Source organism: Leptomonas pyrrhocoris (genome assembly GCF_001293395.1).
Source record: "Leptomonas pyrrhocoris isolate H10 chromosome Unknown, whole genome shotgun sequence".
NCBI lineage: Eukaryota > Euglenozoa > Kinetoplastea > Trypanosomatida > Trypanosomatidae > Leptomonas > Leptomonas pyrrhocoris.
In genome coordinates, this window is record NW_015438358.1 from 1,592,467 (window position 1) to 1,614,158 (window position 21,692).

The following is a 21,692-nucleotide window of genomic DNA, read 5'->3' on the forward strand; positions in this document are numbered from 1 at the left end:
CAAAGTTCGTCTAGATCGTTTCGTCGTTCATTCTTTCTTGTTGATCCTTCCTCTCTTTCTTTTCACAGCGCAGCCGTGCTTTTGCTCAAATAACTTTTTAAAGTTGTCTGCGGCTTTGCATTGGAGAAGAGCGCAAGCGGTTTTTTTTTCCTTTCGCTTGTTCCACTTCACCCCGATATTCGTTGGTTTTTATTGCGTCTACCTCGCTGCATATCTTCGTATATTTGCCTTCGTCTTTAAGCCACGCTTTCTTCTACTGACGGAGCATGGCGAAAATTATTGGTCACTCGCCGGAAGAGCTGCGGCTCGCTGCGGATGCGCTTGCACAGGGTAAACTGGTCGCGATCCCGACGGAGACCGTCTACGGCCTCGGCGGCAATGCACTCATGGAAAGCGCAGCCAGAAAAATCTACGCCGTGAAAGGGCGACCGGCGACGGATCCGCTGATCTGTCACGTAGACTCCTTAGACCGTGTTCGGCAAATGTGGGACCTAGAGTGGGACAAGGGCGCGGTGGACCTGGCGTGCGCCATCGGGTCGGCCCTGTGGCCTGGTCCAATGACCATTGTGTGCAAGGCGAACCCATGCATACCGGACTGCGTCACTGGCGGCTCCGGCTTTGTGGGTGCGCGCATCCCCAACAACGCCGTCACGCTGAAGCTCCTCTCGATGATCAACTTTCCCGTTGCCGCGCCGAGCGCGAACACCTTCGGCCACGTTAGCCCGACAACAGCTCAGCACGTGTACGACGACCTCGCAGCCCGCGATCCCGAATTGCTCATTATCGACGGTGGACAGTGTGCGATTGGCATTGAGTCGACGGTGGTGAAGATCGAGTCGGAGAAGCTGGCGCTGGTGCTGCGCCGCGGACGCATCACGGTCAGCATGATCCACCGCGCCATCGCCGACAAGTACCCGCAGACGCGGGTGGAGGTTCGCGACATGCGGATTATGTGCGGTCCGGCGAACGCGCCAATGGTCAGTCCCGGCCAACTTCTCACGCACTACGCCCCACGCGTGCCGTCGTCGCTCTTGACGCCGGGCAGCTTCGCGGCACTGGCGGAGTCCGCCGATGCCCCGATTTACGTGCACCGTGGGTCGGAGGTGTCGCTGCTGTGCGAGACGATTGTGATCGACTTCAACGGGTATCTCGCGCGCCTAAAAGGTTTGTGCCTCTCTTATAGTGACCTTAGCCCCAGCGGCAATCCAGAGCAAGGCTGCTTTGCGGTGTTCGACGCCTTGCGTGCGACAGAATCGGTAAAGGGAACAAAGAGTGTCGTCTTCCCTTTTGTGTCGGAGTGGCCACACGACGCCGAGGACGACGATCTCTTGCAGGCGGTCGATGATCGCCTTTTCCGCGCGGCGTCGGGCGTGACAGCTGTGTTGACAAACGACGCTTCACCCAATCGAGCGTAAATCTTGGATCCGGAAGTGGAAGGAGCGCAACGTGTTAAAAAAAAAAGGCAAGATCAACCATTCAGCTGACGTTTACGAATCGAGGTTCTTTGATGTACGCGTTGCTGTGTATCTCTGTCTATCCTTTAACTGAACTGCACACTTATTTAACGCGAGTAACGAAACTTGTTTATTTGCTTTCATAATAAAAGAAAAACCGTTAAAAACACAAACAGCTACTTTTTTATTGCATGCGGCGACTAAAAAAGTGCAAGAACAAACATATTCTTGTGCACCACGCCGTTCACAAGGACAACATGCACCTACATGAGACGCAATATCCGTAGATGATTGTTGCTTCACGAGGTAAATACGAGTTTTTTTTTACTGTTTGCGTGGCAACTCTGCGGCTTTTGTTTTTGCTCTGGTCGCGCACTACTCAGTGAAAAGTGAAGTTCAGGACCCACGTGTGTCACGATGATCGTTTCCTTTCCGTTTTTTCTAACACCTTTGCGTCAGCTTCATGTATTTCAAAGTGCCTAGTGTTGCTTTGCTCAAACGAAAGTTCCCAACACTCGCGTCGAATAAGCGTTCTATTTGTTTATTTTCGCTTTGTTTGAAGCTTGGCAGAAGGCCTTCACAACTCAGAGCGGAAAGACACGCGTCCGCTTGCCTCTCTCCCCCAAAACACAAACTAGTTCTGTGATTCGAGACCCTTCAAATTTAACCTTTATTTACGCACAGGAGGCGAATTGAAACAATGGCTTCTTTTCACCCTCGCGATGCTTTCATCCTCCATCAGGAGCACATCCAGCGCATGAATGAGGGCGATGAAGTCGACACGTCGGAGGAGCAAAAGGTGCAGATTGACCTGCAGCGAATTACGGATAACGAGTCTTCCGCCGTAGTGACCTTCTCCCACGAGGATCACACTCTAGGCAACCCACTGCGTCACGTGCTCATGCAGAATGCAGCGGTTACCAGTGCAGGCTACGCCATCCCGCATCCTTTAGAGCCGAAGATGCTGCTTCACGTGCAGGCCTCCGACTACGCCGTGGAGGCAGTGGCAAACGGACTGGAACGCTTAGCTGCCATTTGCGACGAAACAATAATCAGCTTTGATAAATGCATGCTCGAGCAGCACCGCATGGCCGCCTCTGCGCAAGAGGCGTAAAAGCGCTAGTTCTTTCCATTTAATCTTGTGTCATAAACCGCTTCGTGTAACATTAAGGAGGAAGAGAGAGTGGCCTGTGTGCTATTTGCCGTGAGAAGGGAACTAAGCATCCCTGCAATAAAATGCAAGATGACAAACGTTTGATTTCATATTAAAAACACAGCGTCGATGGGGGGGGGGGAGGGAAGGAGCGGTGCTTTGAGAAGGAACACACGGACTGCAAAAACACCACGGCCCCCCGACGACATCGATACTCGCGGAACACGCGGGATCTATTCTCTTGCGTCACGGCGACCTCTCACGCACATCTTTTTTTTTAATGGCCGACACCTCTGCGACGCCTGCGTAGCCCCTCTATGGTTTTTGCGACATCTTTGAGAATGTCAGATGCAAACCTTTTGCGTTTTCCGTCTCCTTATTCTCGATAGCGAACTTCGCTCGCATATCTTCCTTCTCCTATGTTGCCCTCTTTCCTACAATGGTCTAGCGGCTTTTCAACGCGGTGTCCACATCAGCGTGGATGCTTGGCAACGTCCTGCACCTTTAAACCAGGTTAGTTTTTGGGCCGAGCACAGTTCATCACATAACTGGATGTGCTCGGCTGTTCTCCTCGGCGCAGGCGACAACGGACAACACCACCAACAACCCTTTCCATCAGCCCACTGTTGAGTGCATGTGTTTCACGGGAACCCGCACGAACGTGACGACGAAACACTGTCGTCGCGTATCCTCTCCGCGCTACACAAGCGGGGTGAGGATGACGTCATTTTTGCTCTCGTTTCTAAACCACCTCGGCGTTTGGACACACCAACGACAACGGATAGTCAAAGCGATGTCGTTGAGAAGGTAGTCACGAAGGAAACTTGGTGCACGTTTGTGCTACTGCTGCATCAACACATCTCGAGAACAGCGGCATGCGCTGATTCCTGCGGTAAGGCACCTCAGACCAATGCCGAAGCCGCTGGAAGCTCTGCCGCTATGCAGTGTCCCCGCTGCGATGTCGGCGTGTACTGCAGTGAAACGTTCTTCGCGTGTTTGGCGGAGAGCGCGTGCCTCTTCCTTGGCCTGTCTTTTTGTCTTTTTCGCCCCGATGACCCGCCGATGCGCCTGGAGCGTCTGGAGCGGCGGCGACGGCCACGATCTAAACTGTATCTCCACGACATTACGTTAATGCTGCAGGCCGCCATGAACAAGAAGGTTTTCGGTGCTGCCGCAGAAGGTAGTCTCACGCCGTCACCTCTCACGCCTCTTTCAGCTTCCTCCAGTGCTCTTGCGATTCGGCAGGATGTGAGCGACTCGTGCGTCGCGTACTACATGTACACTTCGGGGTCCACCGGCGACCCAAAATGTGTGGTGGCGTCGCGCGGAAACCTGCACGCGTACCTGCGCAACTTTATTTACAGTCCCGACGGCCTCGCCGTTATGCAGGGACGCCGGTGCCGCCTGTTCTGCCTGTCGTCGCCTTTTTTCGATCCCTCGATTGGCGACATGCTGGCGACGCTGTGTACCCCGCAGTGCATCTTCTACACGTGTCGTCAGGAGAGCCTACTGGGCGGGTGCGTGAGCGAGTTGATGGCGGCGGTGCGACCCACGCATGTGGTGAGCACTCCAGCTGTGTGGCGCATCGTTTCCGTAGAGGCGTTCCGGCACTCAGAGAGCTGCCCAGAGGACCCGGATGCGTCAGCGATGAAAGTCTTTCTGGGAGGCGAGCGGATGTCGCAGGAGCTGATCTCCGCATGGGCAGACAGGGTTGAGCTCTTCAACATTTACGGGGTTACGGAGGTGACCATTTACCAGTCCGTGCAGCGTGTGCGTGGCGGTGTGCGAGCAGCTGACTTGACGTGTGGTTCGGGTGCCGGCACGCGCATCGAGATTGACCGGAGCACTGTAGACCCATTTGCCGAGGAAGGCAGCTTCGACAGGGGGAGCGGCGAAGGCTATGGAGAAGTTGTGCTGTACGGTGACCAGGTGTGTTGCGGCTACGCCGATGAAGCACTACAGGTTGTTGGTGAAGGCGAAGGGAGTGTCGCCCCTTCCCCGTTTGGCTACGACGATGCCACAAAGACGCGCTTCTTTCGAACAGGGGATGTTGGGGAACTACTTTCAAGCCCGGATGGGGAGGAAAAGCCGCAGTTGGTGTTGCGGGGTCGCCGTGACTGGCAGATCAAGCTGAACGGGCAGCGGGTGTCCATAGAGGAAGTAGAAGGGGCGGTGCAGGGTGCCTTGGAGGGCCTTTTCACGCAGTGTGTATGCTTCTGCATAAAGGGCACGGATGAAGTCAAAGAACCGCCCGTTCCCGTGATTGGCGCCGCTGTTGTCTTTGTGGATGCTCCTTCGGAGCAGCTTTTGTTGAGCCACACGCAAGGTGTCACGGCGGCGTTGCAGGAGGTGCTTGCCCTTCACTTGCCGTCTTTTATGATTCCTCGACGCTGGCTGCTGTACGTGCGAGGATCGGCGCTGCCGCAAACCGCCACTGGCAAGGTGAACCGAATCGAGTTAGCGAGTATTGCACGGGGGCTCGTGCCGACAGGAGTCAACATAAGCAAAACAAAAGAAGGCGGCGAGGCGGCTGAAGACCGGACCGCCGAACTGCACGACGTCTTGTACGCAACAGTGAGATCCGTCTGGGGGCGTCACCTTGGCTTACCGGTTCACGCAAACACACACTACCTGCACGCTGGTGGGGACTCCCTTGGTGCGCTCAAGTTGACCCGCGCCATTTACCTTTCCCTGCACGACAGCAGCGGCGGTAGCAGCGACGACGGTATTGACGAGCACGGCGGGCTGCCATCGCCGTTCCAGCCCTGTGTGGTGCTGCAGCATCCTCGCTTTGGCGATTACGTTGCGGTTCTGCGGCAGGAGCTGGAGAGCGGTTCCACTTCCATTCCTGGTGTTGAATTGCACAAGGATCGTGCTGCGAGGCTCAGCGGTGCCTCGTCTGTGCAGCCAATTCCCGCCTCCGCCCCTCCAAGCGCAGCGTCTCCAATAAATGAACTTTTTCGTGAGGTGGTGGCGGCGCAGTGCTGCGGGCTCGCGGAGTGCCTTCTGCGGTACGGTGTGGTCGATGTGAACGGCGGCAACACGCGTGCGCAACGCTGTGCCACGCCGCTGCACATCGCTGTCTCCAGCTGCGGCAACGATGTTGCCGGGTTAGCAGCGGCGCTGCGGATGGTGAAGCTGCTGTTAGACTTTGGGGCCAAACCCACCGCCGTCTCACCAGACGGCGTCACTCCGGCGCACTTGGCAGCTGCCGTGTCTGCCCCTCTCTTACGGTTGCTGCTCGACAACGCCCCGCCACTTCTTCACTGCCGCGACGGCCGTCAGCAGTCGTTGCTGCATTTCGCTGCTCGGGGCGGCAACGTCGCGGCGGTGCAACTACTGCTCTCGACTTATCGGCTGCGACTTGACACACGCGACAAGTGGCAGCGGACGCCGACGCACTGGGCCGTGTTGAATGGGCACATGGATGTGCTGGAGGCCATGAATGCGCACTACACTGCTTCCACTTCTTCATCGTTAGCCTCATTACCAACAACGGCACCTGGCGAGACGGAAGCGGATGCCAGCGGAGGAGGACTGAAGCGAGCTCGTCAACAGGGCTGCGGGACGGCGCGGTTTACGCGTCTTGCGCGCAAGAAGACGTACCTGGCGTATGAGACACTGTGCTCGATTGCCCAACGCACCCGTCCCGGCGACGAACACATGATGGAACTCTGCCGAGCACTCTCTGCCGCCGTGGGCGAAGAGCCTGCATCACGGTGAGGTGAACGGCAACAGCAGCAGCAAAAAAGAGGGAAACAGCAAAAACGCAAGAAGGAAGAAAAATACTAGCGGAACGACGAACAGGTTTGTTTTCTCTATCTGACCATCTCAAGGACACCGCGTGCAAAGAGTCGGGGCTGCTTTTTCTTTTTTTTTTCTTAATTGAAGCGCAAACAACAGGACCCACGACAAAACTTGCGATCGCGTCCAAGCTGGGAGCTCTGTGCAGTGTCTGAGAAGCGCGCGGAAGTTTTTTGCTCTTTCAGGCTTCCCAACAAGTGCTGTTCGGTTGTTCTCGAATACTCCAAGGGCTGTACGCTAAACACTTCCCTCACACCTCCCGTCTTTTTGCCTTCTTCATGTGTTTGGAGTTTTCTCCCTGGTAGCGGCACGCACGATTTTTTTCTCCCTTTTCGTAATTTCTTAGCGTCTGTTGTTATAGCTCTACTAGAGCGCCCAACATGCTGGCCGAGCCGAAGACTTCGGTGATCCGTGGGGATCGTAAGCAGCTGACGTCCAAATACACAGATGGGAGTGAGATGATAGAGGAGTATGACGTGGTGACAGACGCGCTTCTCTTGCGGAAACGCCGCAGCAAAAATGCGCTGGGCGGCTACTCGGACTGGGTGATTGAGGTCGGCACCGAGGCACCGAGTCGCAACTTGGACCGCGCGTTAATCGTCGAGGCGAGCGGGAGCCCCATCGTGGTGCGTCAGGACACCAAAGACAACTACGTGATTCGCATCCGAAACTTGCCCTACCCAAGAGAGGTCTTCGCTGTCACGGTAGAACGTCCAGAGGGCGATGCGGTTGGCAAAATAGTGGTTCGCACATCGAATAGGAAATACTTTAAGCGGCTCGACATCCCTGACCTGGAGCGCGCCAATGTGCCGCTTGATTCCGCGAGTCTTTCGTACAGCGTGCAGCTTCAGACGCTGATTATTCAGTACAAGAAGCCGTTACCAGTGCTGACGGCGGAGGCGGCTGCGCGCAAGGAGCGGGCTGCGATGCCGTCGAAGCGCATCGATGACAACACTTCTGATTGCAAACAACAATAGCCCCGCGTGGGTGTGTTCGACACGTTTCACAGCTGTTTGCTATTTAAAAAGAAATTATGCAGTTGTTGCTTGCTTCAACTTATTGCCGCTGGATTGTGCTGTGTGAGTAGTGTACACTAACCGTAAACGGAACTCGAGGGGAGGATAATACGGCACTAGCTGCTGCGTCGTTTGAGGATGTCAGGGAAGACCGGCCCCCCTCCTAAAAAAAAATACAATCATTGCTTTCCTCTCTTTTTTTCTTGCTCTCTGCTTGGCCTGAGGTGAAGAAACGAAGGTTCGTGTTTGAAATGCGCCACTCCGCCTGCGCGGATTTACACGTAGGCAAGGCAAAGCTCAGTTTCTCTTTTTTTCCTTTTACATCTCGCGTAGTCATTTTCTCTTCTGAAAAACTCCGTCTTGTTGCTTCTGACTCTTCTCCGCTTTCTTGCTCTCTTCGCACCCTTCGTCTCCCTCCACCACTCGCTACCTTCGAAAGTAGCAGCAACTAAGCGTCTTCATTTTAGCAGCCACCGCTTTTCAAAGCCCTCCGTAGCAGCAGTAGATGAAATATAACTGTAGCGCTCTTCTCAGAAAATTTCCCTTTCTCTTTCTTTAGATAGTTTTTTCAACTCTACTGATTTTAGTTTACACGCTTTCAAAGGAAACTTGAACGTTTCCACACCTCAGCTTCTTCTTCTTTTGACGGGAGCCGGTTTGAGCCATTCGACTTCTCCTTCTTCCATCTCAGTGTCTTATCGTGTTGTTTAGTCCATTTTTTCTCCTTCGCTGCGCACCTTCTTTAGTTCTCCATCATGTTGCGCAGCACCGCTCGCCGGTTAGTGCGTGACCCGGTTCCTACCGACACTAAAGCCTTCTACACCTGGTTCAGCGGTCAGGCCTACCGTCAGGAACGAGTGATTCCAGGCGGCTATCCGGCGGTCCGCGTGTACCCGGTGTACGGTAAGCGCTGGTTCACGGGTCGCACAGTAATGGCCATCATCGCGGGTGTCTCCATCTTCGGCGCGTGGGTGCGTCCCGAGCGCGAGCGCTACAACTTGGAGATGATGATCGAGTTCACCGAGCGCCAGGCCTCGTACCTGCCCTACCAGACGGCCGAGGTGAACCTGCGCTGCTTCGTGTCGAGCTACAAACGCTACAAGTACGAGCAGGATAAGATCATCGACAAGGGATTTGTCGGATTGACCTCGGAGTTCCGCAAATTCTTCTACCACAGCGACGTCTGGCGACCGGAGCTGCACGACGTGATGTTGCACCCCTACGTGAAGTATGGCGGGCCTATCGGCAGCTACAACTGGTCTATCGGCTACTTCTAAGCCGTGGCAGAGATGCACATATGCTTCGTGGTGTGCTACAACCGCTTGCCCCCTCGTTTGCTGTTTTTCACGTTTTAATGCTTGTGGCTGTTGCCGTTCTTCTTCTTCCTTTTTCGTGTGAATGACTTTTGTCTTGCGTCGAGAAGAACGAAAAAACAAATAAATATATATCACTCCTCAAAGGTTGCACACAGCTCTTGTGCGTTGTCAAGCGCGAAACGAGCCTCCTTATAGAGTCTCATTGGGAGGCTCAAGTCATCTGTGCTTGTGTGCATCTCGTTGCGCCTGTGGCACAGATGCCTCGTTTGGGCTGCCTTTCACTGCCTGCTCCGTGCTCCGTGCTCAGCGGCGAAGTTTCAGCGCGGTAAAGACACTTAGACGACGCCGCTTTCCCCCCTCCCTTTCTTAATACCTCTCTTGTTGCGTCTAGTAGCGCGTTCGTCTTGCATGCAATGCGACTTGTTCACCTTTGTGTGTGTGTCTCTCTCCTCTTTCTCTTTCCCTTTTTATCATTTCCCTAGTGCCGCCGTTTCCGCCGTTGTACATTGTGCAACGCTTTCTTTCACTCCGCAGCGCATCAAGCAAATACTGCTTTTTGCGGAAGAAACAAAAAGAAGGACGCCACGCACACAAAGCGACAGTCGTCTCCCTCACACTCCTCTATTATTCCCTATGGCAGTGCCGTCCTCCTCCGCTGCCATCGGCGACGCCATCCGCGACACCGATGAGTACGCCGCCGCCTTCGATCTTGAGGTGTGGAAAGCACAGCAGAAGCTGCGCTATCAGGCACAGTTCCGGCAGGCCAAAGAGAACCTCGAACGTCGCCTGCACAAGCAGGCGCGAGAGACAGAGCAGAAGAGGCTGGTGGAGTTAGAGGCTCTTCGTCAAGAGCTCGAAACGATGGGTCAACGCTTGCAACTCGCTGAGGAGACGCTTGAGAAGCGCGCAGCACAGCTGGAGGCACGTGAGGCGGCGTTTAGCGTAAAGCGAGTGAAGGTGGCGGAGCAGCACGAGGCGTACGTTGCGAAGGTAGAGGAGCGCGAGCGCCGCACTCGCGAAGAGGCGCAACTGACACAGTCTAGCTTGCAGGCACGCTTGCAAGAAAAGGATCATATCGTCGCACAACTACAAGAGAGACTCTCGTCCGCGCAGTCCGAATACGAGCTGCTGCGCCGGCGAGCTGCCCGGTACCTGACCGAGCAAACGGACACGGACGGGCAGCGGGTACGCGAGCAGGAGTGTGCCCTCGCGTTGGCGCACGCGCAGCTGGCCGAGGTGCAGCGCCTGCTGCGGGATAAGACAGCAGATGCGGAGCGGCTGGCGGAGGACAAGGCACGTTTGCAAGGCCAACTGCGCGAGACGGCGCAGCAACTGAGTGTGACGACGCGCAAGTATCGTCGCCTACACGAGGAGAGCCAAACGCGGGAGTGGGAGCGACTTCGCAAGGAGCAGGATGCGCTGGATGCGGCGAAGCGGACGCAGGCGCTCTATGCCAATCGAGGTCAGGCGTACCCCGGTGCACTGCGTGGGCTTCAGCCTACGAACACACCTTCTTTGTGGGGTACTTCTGCAGCGGGGGCGGGGGGCGTGGCACGAGTGGAGGGCAAAGACGAGTTCTACAACATGCTCTCCGCCCTCAAGCAGGAGGTCACGACAGGTCTCACCGCCGTATCGCAAAACAACGGCAGTCACAACAACGGTCGTCTTGCGCAACCTTTACCGCTCAAGATCGTTGAAAAGCTGCCGAGCAACGCAACAGCAGGAAGTTTGAGTACGGCAAGTGCCAGGCGGTTTAACGAAGCAGAGAAGAACGGACCATCTTGCGAGCCCCCGACCAACACCACTCCGGTTGCGGCGACCACTGCCGCAGGGAGCACGCAAGCGCTCTCCGTCCTGGGCAGAAATGCAGATGACAGCGCGTACACGGAGAATGAGGTGGCCAGGGACGAGATGTCCTCCGTGTCTGCCGCCCTCTCCGCTATTCCCGGTGCGCGTCCCTCAGCGGCGCAGACGTCTTTTATTTCGCCGACACCACCGACCGCCGACACGCGCCCGACTCGTAGGGCGGAGGGTGGGGATGTGGTGGTGGACATGGGTGACACGTCCATCGAAAGCTACTACCCTCGCGTGGAGCTGCAATCGTGGACGCACTCGCTCGTGATGGACGGTGACGATGCACACGCTGTGGCGCCACTGCCGCCGGCGCGAGCGGGGACGCTGCCGCCTCTTGCGCCGGAGCAGCGCGGCCTCTACACCGATGGCGCCACGGCGGAAGAGGCGGCAAAAGGTGCTGCGCGCCCCTCCCGCTTTCCTGTCTCGCCGACTCCGGAAGATTTTGTGCTGTCCCGCGAGGCCGTGTTGGCGGACGCGTCGTCCACAACGCAGGCGGCACGCCGGGATATGAAGAGCTTTGTGCAGCAGCTGAAGATGAACCGCGAGAAGCTCTTGGAGACGGGGGTGTACTCGGAGCAGGATCACGTGGTGCAGGAGATGGGGGAGAAGATTCAAATGTACGAAGAGTACCTCGCGCAGCACCTGTAGGCTACCGCTGTCCGCCTTCAATTGAACGGAATGCAGATCAAAGAATAGAACAAGTTGCACAGCCGCTTGAAAGAAATCGGCATGTATTACTACTACCACATCTTTTTTTTTTCTTTTCTGGCTCAAGTTATTACATTGTTGCTCACTGAACTGACCTTTTAGATATTCCCTTTTTGCACTCTTTGTTTCCTTAGACCGGTATCTATTCGGGATCGAAAAATTATTCTTTAAAATCTACTTCTTCCACAAACACCACTTCGTGTACGTGACGATGAAATGCAATACTCGAGAGCGCTACAAAAGTTTTTTAGAGCTGACGTGCCTATCGTGGTTTAACCGCGAATGCAGCGCAAAAGAGCTAACGCGTGCTTATGTCATTATGAATGACGAACGAAAGGGAAAAAAAAGTCAACGCTTCTCTATTTGTCCATACCGCCTTCTACCTTTTTCTTTTGAGTTTTCTCTATGATGACGTGCTATATGCTTGGCTGATGCGCAAGAACAGCTTTACTCATCCTTTGCGAGGCCGATGCAGTCGCGAATTCCTCTCTCCATCGTGTTCTCCGCCGATGGAAAGCGTCATGCCATTCCTCACTGCACCTTTCGCGTCCCTGTTTGTCAAGCGACCGATGCAGCGCAGACAGATCAAGAGGAGGAGGGCGTTTCCTTCTTTCACTATCTAGACTCCAACGACACCCGCCTGCCCTCCCACCCGCATCTGAGTGCCTACGCCCAACCTCCAGAAGAGTACGAGACCTATGTGGGAGAGGAAGTATGGGAAAGGGAGGCGGCAGACAAAAAGAAGGCGTCTGCACCGCCGCAGACGTCATCTACTCAAGAAACCGCCGTCAGCGATGGCGAGGTCGAGGCACTCGAGCCCGTTCCCGGGTTCCACAGCGTGGTGAATTGGGTCCGCCGCGTCTTTGCCGAAGAGGACTGGGCGGGCGACGGGGTCGTCTTGTGCGGGCGGTACGTCGTGGCGGACGATGGTGCCTGGGTGGTGCCGTCGCGCTCGCCCACGCTCTTCAGCACCCGTGAGGTGTTCTTGCTGATGCGGAACTCGTGCAAGTTTTTGCAGGATGTGCACGCGCAAATGAATGCGATGAAGGCCGCCGCATCAGGGCCGCCACACTGCCCTGGGTCGCCGTCGCTGCTGTATTTGGAGTTTTCGCTTGCCAGGTCGCTGGCGGGCTCGGGCGCGAGCGAGATGCGGGCGATTCTCCCGTACCCGCTGCATTTCTCCACGAAAACGCAAACGTGGGTGACGGACGACACGGCCGCCTCGCTGTCGTTCACCGGCATTGGGCAGCGCCTGACGGACGTGTGCTTTCCTTCGTTAATGGCGTGGACAGAGGATGAGCACGACGAGAACTTCCGGCGCATGCAGCGCCGCATTGAGCAGGCTGCGCTGCTGGAGCGGACGCGCGAAGTCGATCCCGATTTCATCTCTCGGCTTGTCGCGCGATTTCTTAAACGAAGGGGTGCCGCTTCGTCGCAATCGGTGGGGTGCAGCAGCGCGGGCCACGGTGTGCAGCATCCGGCGGAGCATCTGACGCTGTTGTTGACCATCGACCTGCTGTTCGACGGACCCTCTCTGCCGATTTACGTTTTAAGTGCGAAGTCGCGGGTGTTCGAGGTGGTGCAGCGCACCGAGGCGGTGTGGGACGAGCTGCTCGGCACGACGGCAGTGTGGCCGCTGTGGGCGCCGTTGCTGAAGAGCGCGGCGGGTGAAGCGGGCGGGAGTCAAGGCTCGACGTCTGCCGCGACTCTTTCAACGATGGAGGGCACGTCCACGAATAGCGACACCGACGCCCAAGAAGAGGCCGACACTGAGGAGGACGACGAGGACGAGGTGGAGAGCGGAAACGGGGCGGCCACGCTCAACTTTTTCCGCATGTTCCGCGATGCCGCGCACTGGAATCAGTACGTGGTCACAATGACGCAGCGACTGCACGCCGCAGCGGCGGACTCCTCCAGCTCTCCCGACTCGAACAAACCTTTCCGTGATGTGCAGCACTACTGCGTCATTGCATCGGAGAGCAGTGACCTTGTTACGTGCGGCGATACGCTGACGAAGCGAGGGTTACCGCTGGAGCTGATGCATCCTGAATTGCTGGAGCTGAACGCTGACGCCGCCGGTTTTTTGAAGATGTTGCGCGACGGCCTGTTCAAGAGACCCAACGGTGAAAACTGAAACGAAAGGAATGCTAGGAGTGGTCCAAGACCAACTCTTGCCGGCAATGAAGTTTCGCGGAATACTGCCTATCAGCCTCGCACCAAGCAGGCAAGGTTGGGTTTTCCTTTTCTGCCTCTCCACTCAACGACCTACGAACAGAGTACGTTAATCGTCTTCCCCCCAAAAAAGAAAAAAGGGAACGGCGAAAATATACGGGTCTATTGCACTTAAGTGACTTTAATTAATGTGACATTACACTGCTGGCTGTAACGGGGTTTTTATGGCCACGTACTCTGAAACGCGCGTCGCACCTGCTAAACACAAAATAAAAAGGAATTATTGCTTTCAGCGCGAAGCAGATATCTTCAATGAAGTTGCATCTATTCACACTGCAACTCATTTTATAACGGCTGTTTCGCGTCTCACTCTCTCGTCCTCAACGCCTCTCTGAGCAGTGGAGGATTAACTGCGCTGTGACGGAAACGCATCTGAATAGCTTCGGCAGGTATTTTTTTTTGTCCTTTCTATTCACACTCATTTCATATTCGATTTGTGTGAGAGGAATATTTTTGTTGCTCCCCTCTGATATATTTCGGCCTCACCTGTTGCATCTGTCGTTTGCCTTCTCTTTCTACGTTGTCGTGTTGCTCACCGACACGTTCGTGCTTGCACGCTTCTCTTGTTTACGACGTTGTTTCCCTTAGTTGAGTAACTTCTTTTCACCACGTAAGGAAAAGAAAAGGTTGTAGAAAGTCTATCGTATTACAAGTCAAAGTCCATCCACAACGTCTGACCGCATGATATAACACCTCCCCATCCCTCCCACGTACACACACGGAGACACACGCACATCTAGGAAGGGAGGTGCTTGAGGGCAATTATTTTCGTAACAGAAACGTTTTCTGCGTCAAGCAACGCTCCTGTCTGAGGTTGCTGACGATAAAAGAGCAAGCTGTGATAACAATAAACGTAGCACGGCAGCCATCTTAAAAAGAGAAGGAGGAAGCGATAGCACGATACTATCAACGTCTTTCAGGCTCCATTTATTCATACGTAGCTGCCCTCTGCATTTTCTTATGTTTCTCTGCTGGCTTCTCGCAAGCGTTTCTCGATTTATTTCCCTCCGTTCTTTCGAAATTAAAATAGATTTATACAATCAAAATCACGTAACAGTAAACACTTCTATACGTTTGTTTCTGAGCTCTTCTGCTTAGCAGGTGATCACAAGCCGCCGGATTGGTAGAGCACTTTTGTTTTGTAATCGCGCGATAAAGACGAGCGGAAACGAAAAGTCTTACCTTGGGTTCAGTTGCTCTATCAGGAGGAAAACGGACCTTTTTCTTGTCTCTTGACAAACCACTCTCGGACTCCGTAAAGCGGCGAAAAGTAAAATTCGGGAATTCGGAATCGCATTTAACGCGTTTTTTTTTCCTCTTAAAGACAACAGTAATCATATCTAAAGGAAAGGTGTGACAAGGGAGAGAGTGATTCTACTGCGTGTCGTGTGCGCGACTCATTTGAACAGGCAGTCTGTACAGTCGTTTGCACCCACGCAGGGAACCTAGCGGGGCGACACGCAGCTTGCGAAATTTTACTATTGCCATTACTACTATTATTTTCTTGCTCCGCGGTAACGATCACTTTTATTTCGCTTATTACATTCGTTTATTTTTATCTTTGCTGCTTCAATCCTTTCGGCCTCTTTGCTTGTGTCAGCGACAATTCACTTTTTTGTTGAGAAACGTTTTTCTCTCGTTTGCGTGTGCTTTTTTGTCTTGCTGCGGTTTGCGATAAAACTACCGCACCAAACAGGTTTTTTTTCCTCTTCTACGCCTTTCTAACTCTATACTTCTTCACCCGTGTTCCAATCTTCGGTGAGCGTAAGCAATTGTTATTTATCTTGTGTTGTTCTAGTTCTGCTCTTCCTCTCGCTTTCATCCTTTCCGCCCTCCTCTTCGCTTTTCCTCTCGCGTGCAGCCGTCCTCACAGTTTTTGGGGCCACGGCAACACGAACAACAAGAGGAAAGGAAAGGTAAAAGGGGAGCAAAACTGCATTTCCTAAGCCAGCGGGAGACGTTCCTGCCTAACTGAATAGTCGTTCGACAAGTTCCTGAAGCGTACGTCCAACGAAACCGTCGTTTACAGTCGGCCTTCAGTTTGAAGTGTCGCCAGCTCATACTACGAAAAAAAAAACAATATTTGCGCTTTGCTCTCGGATAGGTAAGGTAGCCGATTTTTCCTTCATAGTTTCTGCCAACAGCTTGTCTTCTACTATTGTCGACGGACAACGTCAAGCCTTCTGTGCGGTTCTGTTTTTACTTCTGCGTGCATCTCCACATCGCGGAGTACATCGTCGACGCTCCCTTAAGCCGATGGAGTCTGGGAAAGTGATAGGTGACAAGGTGCAGTATCGTCTCGATGGCTCGCTGGCAGTCGGGGCTTTCAGCACGGTCTACCGATGCACCGAGCTGTCGTCGGGCCGCTCGTACGCCATGAAGATCGTCGACAAAAATGTGGCGTCGGACAATCACATGAAGGAAGCCCTCATTCGTGAGGTAAACGCGTTGGAAGTTGTTGGAAGCTCCCCGTATGTAACAAAGCTGGTCGACAAGATGGTTTCTAGGCACAACTATTATCTCGTGATGGAGCTGGCAGGGGGTGGCACGCTGCTGGACCTGATTCGGGAGCAGCGACAGGAACTGAAGGTGCGGCAGGCTTCGCTCTCTATCGGCCGTGACATGTCCGATTCGCTGCGCTCTGCTGTGCCGACTGTCATGCAGTACGACCGAGTGCAGCACTTCTTCAAGCAGCTTCTGCTGGCCCTGTCCGCGCTGCACGACCGCGACGTGGTACACCGAGACGTGAAACCGGAGAACATTCTGCTTAACAAGCGCCGCACGCGACTTGTGCTGTCCGACTTCGGCTTTGCGTGCCACGCGCCGCCGGGAGCCGAGCTGCACCGCGCCTGTGGCACCCTGCGGTACTGCGCACCGGAGCTGCTGCGTGAGAACCCGCGCTACGACGGACGAAAGGTGGATGTGTGGGCCGCCGGTGTGACCCTGTACGTGATGTTATTCGGCGGGCATCCCTTCCGCTGCGCCAACCAGGACCCCGACAACCTGTTGGAGGTGATCACCACCACTCGCTTCCGTATTCCCCGCCCCATCCCGGCGGAGGTGGAAGACATGCTACACCACATGCTGTGCGTGGACCCGGTGGCACGATGGTCGGTGAGGCAGCTCTTGCAGCACCCCTGGATGGCTGCCCTCCGCGTTGATCTGCGGTCGACGTCGGTGCGCTCCGCGTCCGCCTCCACACACAACTTTGCCGTGACGGCGCCGGCGCAGTACCCTCTTCACGACTCCTCCGACGCGATCGCGCAGTCGCTGTCGGAGGACTGCCCGCCCATTGACGCGATCCCGTCCGACGAAGAAATCGTCGATGACGGCTTTTATCAGAGCAGCAGTGCGAACAGCACCCCAATGCAAAGTGGCGACAACGTGGAGGGGGTAAATCTGAAGCCGGGCGAAGACGTCGCGGCACGCACTGCGGCTTCTCTTCTCGTCTCTCCCACTGCGAGCTCTGCAGAGCGGGCCCCGCCGAGGTGCGAGTTGCTTCGGCAAGGGTCGGTGTCCACCTCTATGGTCTCTATTGACAGCTCCGCCGACGGCGACGACGAGCGTCGAGGGGACGGTCATCACGGTGATGCGGATGGCACGGCACACGTGCACGGCGTGGCCCGCGATGTCAACGCTGCTCTCACGGAGGGGGCACGACGGTCCTCGTCGGATGCGGGCAGCAGCGTGTCTACGAACAACACTCTACGCGACGACGATCAGTTGAGTTACTGGTGGATGCGCTACGTCTACGGTTTGTTTCTCACCACCCGCATCGTGGCTCGCTTCGTTGGCTTCTTTGCGCTGTGCGTAGTGGCTGTCGCGGTGCGGGTCGTTTTGAGACGCGACCTCGTCGATCTTCCCCTCCCGGAGGTGGTGCGCAATTACGTGGCCTTTCTGCTGTCCACCCCGCTGCGTCGCTCCCACCTGACGCAGCACGGGCAGCAACAACGGCACGTCTCTCAGCGGCCACTGGCTCCTCACTCACACATCATGACGGGTGCCACCCCTCTCTCTTCCACATCCCCCGCAAGCCACCCCCGGCACGGGCGGGAACACGAGACTTGCAGGAAGGCCGACACGCACCCCAGTGGAAACACAGGCATGCCATCGATCCCCGGCTCCGGTCTGCGCCATTACGTGCGTGCGGTGGACCAGCTCATGCGCGACTCCTTTGTGGGCAATGCCGTGTTGGAGCACAACGCCTCACTGGCAGACCTTCAAGCACCACTCGCGCTACTCGGAAGGGAGCTGTCAGACGGCTCCTTCACCTCCTCCCCAGCGGCGCCGAGTCTCGCGACGATCGCGCCATCACCACCGTCCAGCGCGCAGCCGGCCATGACGGCCGAGGCGAGGGCGTGGTCTGCGGCGCCGTCCACGGACGCCCCCCGCGACGGAGAAGCGGACCGCATTGCGGCGGACCGCAGCAACGTTGACGGTTCCCGACGCGGGTCGCTGTGCAACGCGACGGGGCAGCCGACGGAGGAGGCGAGCGCTACGAAGGTACAGGAGGACACCACGGTGACACAGACGGAGGATACGGCAGTTGTGCTCACGAACACCTCGCCGTTGGTGTCGTTGGTGGCCACCGCATCCTCGCCAAACCTGGAAGATGCACAGTCAGAGACGGCAGAAGGGCGGGCGTCTGAGTTTTCGAAGAATGACGGAAAGCACTATGCCTCGCAAGCCCGTGCCACTGACACCACCGAGAGCGGCGATAGTATAGAGGAGAGGTCCGCTGATTTAGCTGGCCATCCGTGCATGTTCTCGCCCATCACGCCTCTGCCGCGGACCTTTCCTGACCACCGGCGGCATTCAGAGGGACTTCCCTGTTGTGGACAGCGAGACTGCCACGAAGTAACAAGTCGCAAATGCACTGTTGTGCTGAAGGAGCATTAAACTATATTTGATAGTTTTCTTTTTCTTTGTCGTGGATCACTGCAGGCAGACAGATTTCGGAGTAGTTCAATCTCTTTTTTTTTCGCGTGTGTTTCCTTTTTGAATAAGAATAGCTAATCGACTTATTATTACCTTGAGTAAGCATGTGCTGCGCATTTCATTCGGTAGATAAATAGGCTCGTTTTTCTTCATTTGCTTTCAAGATGGATTACAATGACCGCTTAAGTTTTTTCTATTTCGTGTTGACTCTTCTCTTTCATCCCATTTCTCTCTTTTTTTTTCGCTGAAAGCTTTGTTAGTGTGTACTGCTCTTGTTGTATTTGTAGTGTGTGTGTGTGCTTCTAAATGCTTTGTCGAAATTACTATCACAGCGATAAGGTGTGTTTTACCTGTGTTTTCAATCTATTGGTTTTCGATTGTATATTAAAGTGCGTTTATTGGGCTGGTGGGGGAAGGAAGGGACTTTGCGCACCAGCTGTTTAGGTTGGATTTGCAGGCTTTTCTCCGCAAGAGGACTGAAGACGACAACAACAGCGAAACAATCTCCTCTATCTTTTTTTCTTTTGTTTTTCTAGTCCTTAAATCGATGCGAAGGGTTTTCCTTCTAGTTTCTTCTGTCTCTCTTTCGGATTCACAGAGACTTGAGGGCGGCGCTTATTTTTCATTATTTAAGTTGAAACGCCCTTCCTTTGGAAAGAAGAGTAATTCATTGTTTATGAGCGTGAGTACTGAACACTTGACAGATGGCCTCTGTGTCTGCTTTATATACGTCCTCTTCTTTTCGCTTTTTCCGGATCATTGTATACGACGTAAACGTACTGTTCAATTCTCCCATCTTCCGATAGTGTGGCGAAGTGACTGAGCGGCTGTAATGTTGCGTATAACAATGAAGAACGGCCCCGCTCTTCAAAGTGCGCCTTGTTTTTTCTTTCTTTTTCATTTCGTCACCCAAATTTCTTTCGGTATGCGCATTGTGTCTACAGGACACGTGTGATAAACAGATAAGACTATAAGGTGCGTAGTGACGACCTACTCCGATAAACAGACATATCAACAGGCACACGTCTATATAAAAAAATACATATGATTTTGCGTCTGTCATTCTCTGATAGAGATCAAGTGATGAAAATACGACGCTTTACAGAGGGGGAAAGAGGGAAAAGCTAAGTTAGGGAAAAAAGGCGATGCAATTTACTTAGTTCAATTTCTCTTCTGTCCTTTTCGTTGTACTGTTTTGTTTGTTGGGGCTCACGGTGCCTCCCCTTCTTTTTCTGTTTCTATTTCCGTTCAGTATATTTTTCGTTGACGCAGCTGTTGGTTTCTTACCTTTACTAAAGTTCATTTTGTTCGCTTCCTGAAGATCTTGATGCCTTGCATACTTTAACGCCGTCTTGTGGCTGGATCTTTTCTTCACGTACTATTTTTTTAATCCCCTCTTTTTCCTCACGTTTGACGACGACCGAATCATACACTCACGCCCTGTTTTTGCCCTCGACGCCTCTCCCCCTTTGTTTTTTTGTTTATATATTTGTGCAGACGAAGCGGCGCACGGTGTCGGTTTAGTAACTTGATTTGTTTTACTGCTTCACTTTTTTGTTTTTTCTTGTCGTTCTCAGGAGGGGAAAAAAGTGCGTGAAGGAGACGAAACGGGATTGTTTCCTTTTTCGTTTAGCGTTTGTTTTTTTTTCCTTAACTGTTACTACTATTATTGTTGTTCTTATTATGTACTTTTGGTGATACACTTGTTTTTTTTTTTTGCCTTTTGTGGTTGCGACGGAGACGAACGGAGCGCCACAATACATTGCGTAGCGTCTTCGCCGTCCTCTCGCTGGGCTTCGTTTCCCCGTATTATTATAGTGAACTTCTACGGAGCAGTTTACCTCGCCGCAGGCTTTGGATCCCATTTTTGTTTTTGGTCTGTTTGTGTGGACGATGACAAGGCGAAGACGATGGGGTGGCCCAGCAAATCCGCAGCTCTAGCGCCTCTGTCTTGAGCTGACAGTTATTTCGAACCATAGATCAAGCAATTAGGCACCATTGGGGGGCAGCAAGAAGGCACGAAAGTAAAAACCAGCAACATCGACTACAAGACTTACCGAAAATGGTGTCGTTAGCACAACTGCCAACTCTCCGTTGTCGCGTGGTTGAGAGAAGAGTATGGCTTTTCACCCTTCCGTAGATAGATTGGCGTTCTAATTATTCCTTCATTTGAAGCAGCAACAACGGCGAACCTCGGAGAGATGCGCTTTTTTTAATGCTTCCAGCCCCTTTCGTGCTTAACGTTTCATCGCCTGCTCACAAGGCGACGTTGACGAGTACCATGTTGACTTTTACTAGGCATCTTTGTTTCCTGCTGCTCTTTCTCTCTCCTTCCCTCTCTCTGCTCTTTCTTCAGAACATCCGATTCAGGTTTCCCCGCCTTGCTGCTTCGTCAATTCACCACATCCCCATTTTTCTGTTCACCTGCTGTGTTTTTATTTGCGTGTTCTCCGCGAGAATTGATCCTCCACACACACAAGAAATCAAACAACCAAACACGCGACGCCGTTTCATCTTTCTCTGCCGCTGAGATGTCCCACGCCGCCTCCCTTCTGTCCTCGCCGCACTCTCCGTACGAACGCGCGCCTTCTCCCTTTTCCTTCGTGCAGACGGTGGAGACCTCACCCGTGGAGGAGGCGAGGGCACCGAGTACGTTCCTCTCCGCTCCCCCGCCTGAGCCGCCTTTCTCCGCTCGCGGCGGCGCGGCGGAGGTGGACCCGCTGGATGTGCGCCTCATTCCTGTCGCCTTCACTGCCACCTACTGGTGTGGGTTGGCGGTGTTGTACGCCTTTGGCGGCTACGTCATCGCGATGTCACCGACGTGGCGTGGCCCCGTCATCATCTGGGCAGCGCTGATCCTCTTCGTTGTCTTCTCGCTCTGGCGTCACCTGCCTGCCGAGAAGCAGCGCGTGCAGAAGCTCGCCGACGAGATTGTGTCGCAGCGGTGCGGTGGCTATTACGCCCTCGCAGAGAAGCGAGCGCTGCCGGCGGAGACGGAGATGACGGAGTTGTCGACGCTGCGCCACCCGAGGCCGCGTTCTGCTCCTACCCCCGTTTATGCGGCCGTTGCGTAGGGGCGCGACGGGCGTTGCCTGCTCTTGCCACCTCATCCATTCACCTCCCACAACTGTTATTTTTTGTACATGCTAAACACATCCTTTCACCACACTCATGTCGCCGCATCAGCGCACCACACGCCCCTCCTCCCCCACCCCCT

The 21,692-nt window shown here is 54.3% G+C and overlaps 9 protein-coding genes across 15 annotated transcripts; all 9 read left to right on the forward strand.

The window, feature by feature from the left end:
• Positions 1-66: 66 nt before the first annotated feature.
• ABB37_01582 (hypothetical protein) lies at positions 67-1,415 on the forward strand (the record flags this gene model as incomplete). 2 transcript variants are annotated; one of them, XM_015798143.1, is made up of 1 exon in its annotated part: positions 67-1,415. In XM_015798143.1, the coding sequence occupies exon 1, from the start codon at positions 267-269 to the stop codon at positions 1,413-1,415; it is 1,149 nt and encodes a 382-aa protein (XP_015663663.1). In that variant the 5' UTR covers positions 67-266. The 2 variants fall into 2 exon arrangements, with proteins under 2 accessions (XP_015663663.1, XP_015663664.1); XM_015798144.1 differs by having other exon boundaries at positions 72-1,415.
• A 496-nt stretch (positions 1,416-1,911) lies between these two features.
• Positions 1,912-2,568, forward strand: ABB37_01583 (Dna-directed RNA polymerase-like protein; the record flags this gene model as incomplete). 3 transcript variants are annotated; one of them, XM_015798145.1, is made up of 1 exon in its annotated part: positions 1,912-2,568. In XM_015798145.1, the coding sequence occupies exon 1, from the start codon at positions 2,155-2,157 to the stop codon at positions 2,566-2,568; it is 414 nt and encodes a 137-aa protein (XP_015663665.1). In that variant the 5' UTR covers positions 1,912-2,154. The 3 variants fall into 3 exon arrangements, with proteins under 3 accessions (XP_015663665.1, XP_015663666.1, XP_015663667.1); XM_015798146.1 differs by having other exon boundaries at positions 1,929-2,568; XM_015798147.1 differs by having other exon boundaries at positions 1,936-2,568.
• Positions 2,569-2,994: 426 nt separating this feature from the next.
• On the forward strand, positions 2,995-6,330 carry ABB37_01584 (hypothetical protein; the record flags this gene model as incomplete). Of its 3 annotated transcripts, none has more annotated exons than XM_015798148.1 (1): positions 2,995-6,330. In XM_015798148.1, exon 1 carries the CDS (start codon positions 3,547-3,549, stop codon positions 6,328-6,330), a length of 2,784 nt encoding a protein of 927 aa, XP_015663668.1. In that variant the 5' UTR covers positions 2,995-3,546. The 3 variants fall into 3 exon arrangements, with proteins under 3 accessions (XP_015663668.1, XP_015663669.1, XP_015663670.1); XM_015798149.1 differs by having other exon boundaries at positions 3,054-6,330; XM_015798150.1 differs by having other exon boundaries at positions 3,082-6,330.
• A 384-nt stretch (positions 6,331-6,714) lies between these two features.
• On the forward strand, positions 6,715-7,388 carry ABB37_01585 (hypothetical protein; the record flags this gene model as incomplete). Its single annotated transcript, XM_015798151.1, has 1 exon — positions 6,715-7,388. The coding sequence occupies exon 1, from the start codon at positions 6,792-6,794 to the stop codon at positions 7,386-7,388; it is 597 nt and encodes a 198-aa protein (XP_015663671.1). The 5' UTR covers positions 6,715-6,791.
• Positions 7,389-7,864: 476 nt separating this feature from the next.
• Positions 7,865-8,704, forward strand: ABB37_01586 (putative mitochondrial NADH dehydrogenase subunit NB6M; the record flags this gene model as incomplete). The annotated part of the gene is made up of 1 exon (XM_015798152.1): positions 7,865-8,704. Exon 1 carries the CDS (start codon positions 8,183-8,185, stop codon positions 8,702-8,704), a length of 522 nt encoding a protein of 173 aa, XP_015663672.1. The 5' UTR covers positions 7,865-8,182.
• A 519-nt stretch (positions 8,705-9,223) lies between these two features.
• On the forward strand, positions 9,224-11,245 carry ABB37_01587 (hypothetical protein; the record flags this gene model as incomplete). The annotated part of the gene is made up of 1 exon (XM_015798153.1): positions 9,224-11,245. The coding sequence occupies exon 1, from the start codon at positions 9,377-9,379 to the stop codon at positions 11,243-11,245; it is 1,869 nt and encodes a 622-aa protein (XP_015663673.1). The 5' UTR covers positions 9,224-9,376.
• A 498-nt stretch (positions 11,246-11,743) lies between these two features.
• Positions 11,744-13,439, forward strand: ABB37_01588 (hypothetical protein; the record flags this gene model as incomplete). Of its 2 annotated transcripts, none has more annotated exons than XM_015798154.1 (1): positions 11,744-13,439. In XM_015798154.1, the coding sequence occupies exon 1, from the start codon at positions 11,775-11,777 to the stop codon at positions 13,437-13,439; it is 1,665 nt and encodes a 554-aa protein (XP_015663674.1). In that variant the 5' UTR covers positions 11,744-11,774. The 2 variants fall into 2 exon arrangements, with proteins under 2 accessions (XP_015663674.1, XP_015663675.1); XM_015798155.1 differs by having other exon boundaries at positions 11,749-13,439.
• A 684-nt stretch (positions 13,440-14,123) lies between these two features.
• ABB37_01589 (protein kinase putativephosphorylase kinase-like protein) lies at positions 14,124-18,436 on the forward strand (the record flags this gene model as incomplete). Its single annotated transcript, XM_015798156.1, has 1 exon — positions 14,124-18,436. The coding sequence occupies exon 1, from the start codon at positions 15,794-15,796 to the stop codon at positions 18,434-18,436; it is 2,643 nt and encodes an 880-aa protein (XP_015663676.1). The 5' UTR covers positions 14,124-15,793.
• A 2,393-nt stretch (positions 18,437-20,829) lies between these two features.
• Positions 20,830-21,549, forward strand: ABB37_01590 (unspecified product; the record flags this gene model as incomplete). The annotated part of the gene is made up of 1 exon (XM_015798157.1): positions 20,830-21,549. The coding sequence occupies exon 1, from the start codon at positions 21,007-21,009 to the stop codon at positions 21,547-21,549; it is 543 nt and encodes a 180-aa protein (XP_015663677.1). The 5' UTR covers positions 20,830-21,006.
• Between the last annotated feature and the right edge of the window lie 143 nt (positions 21,550-21,692).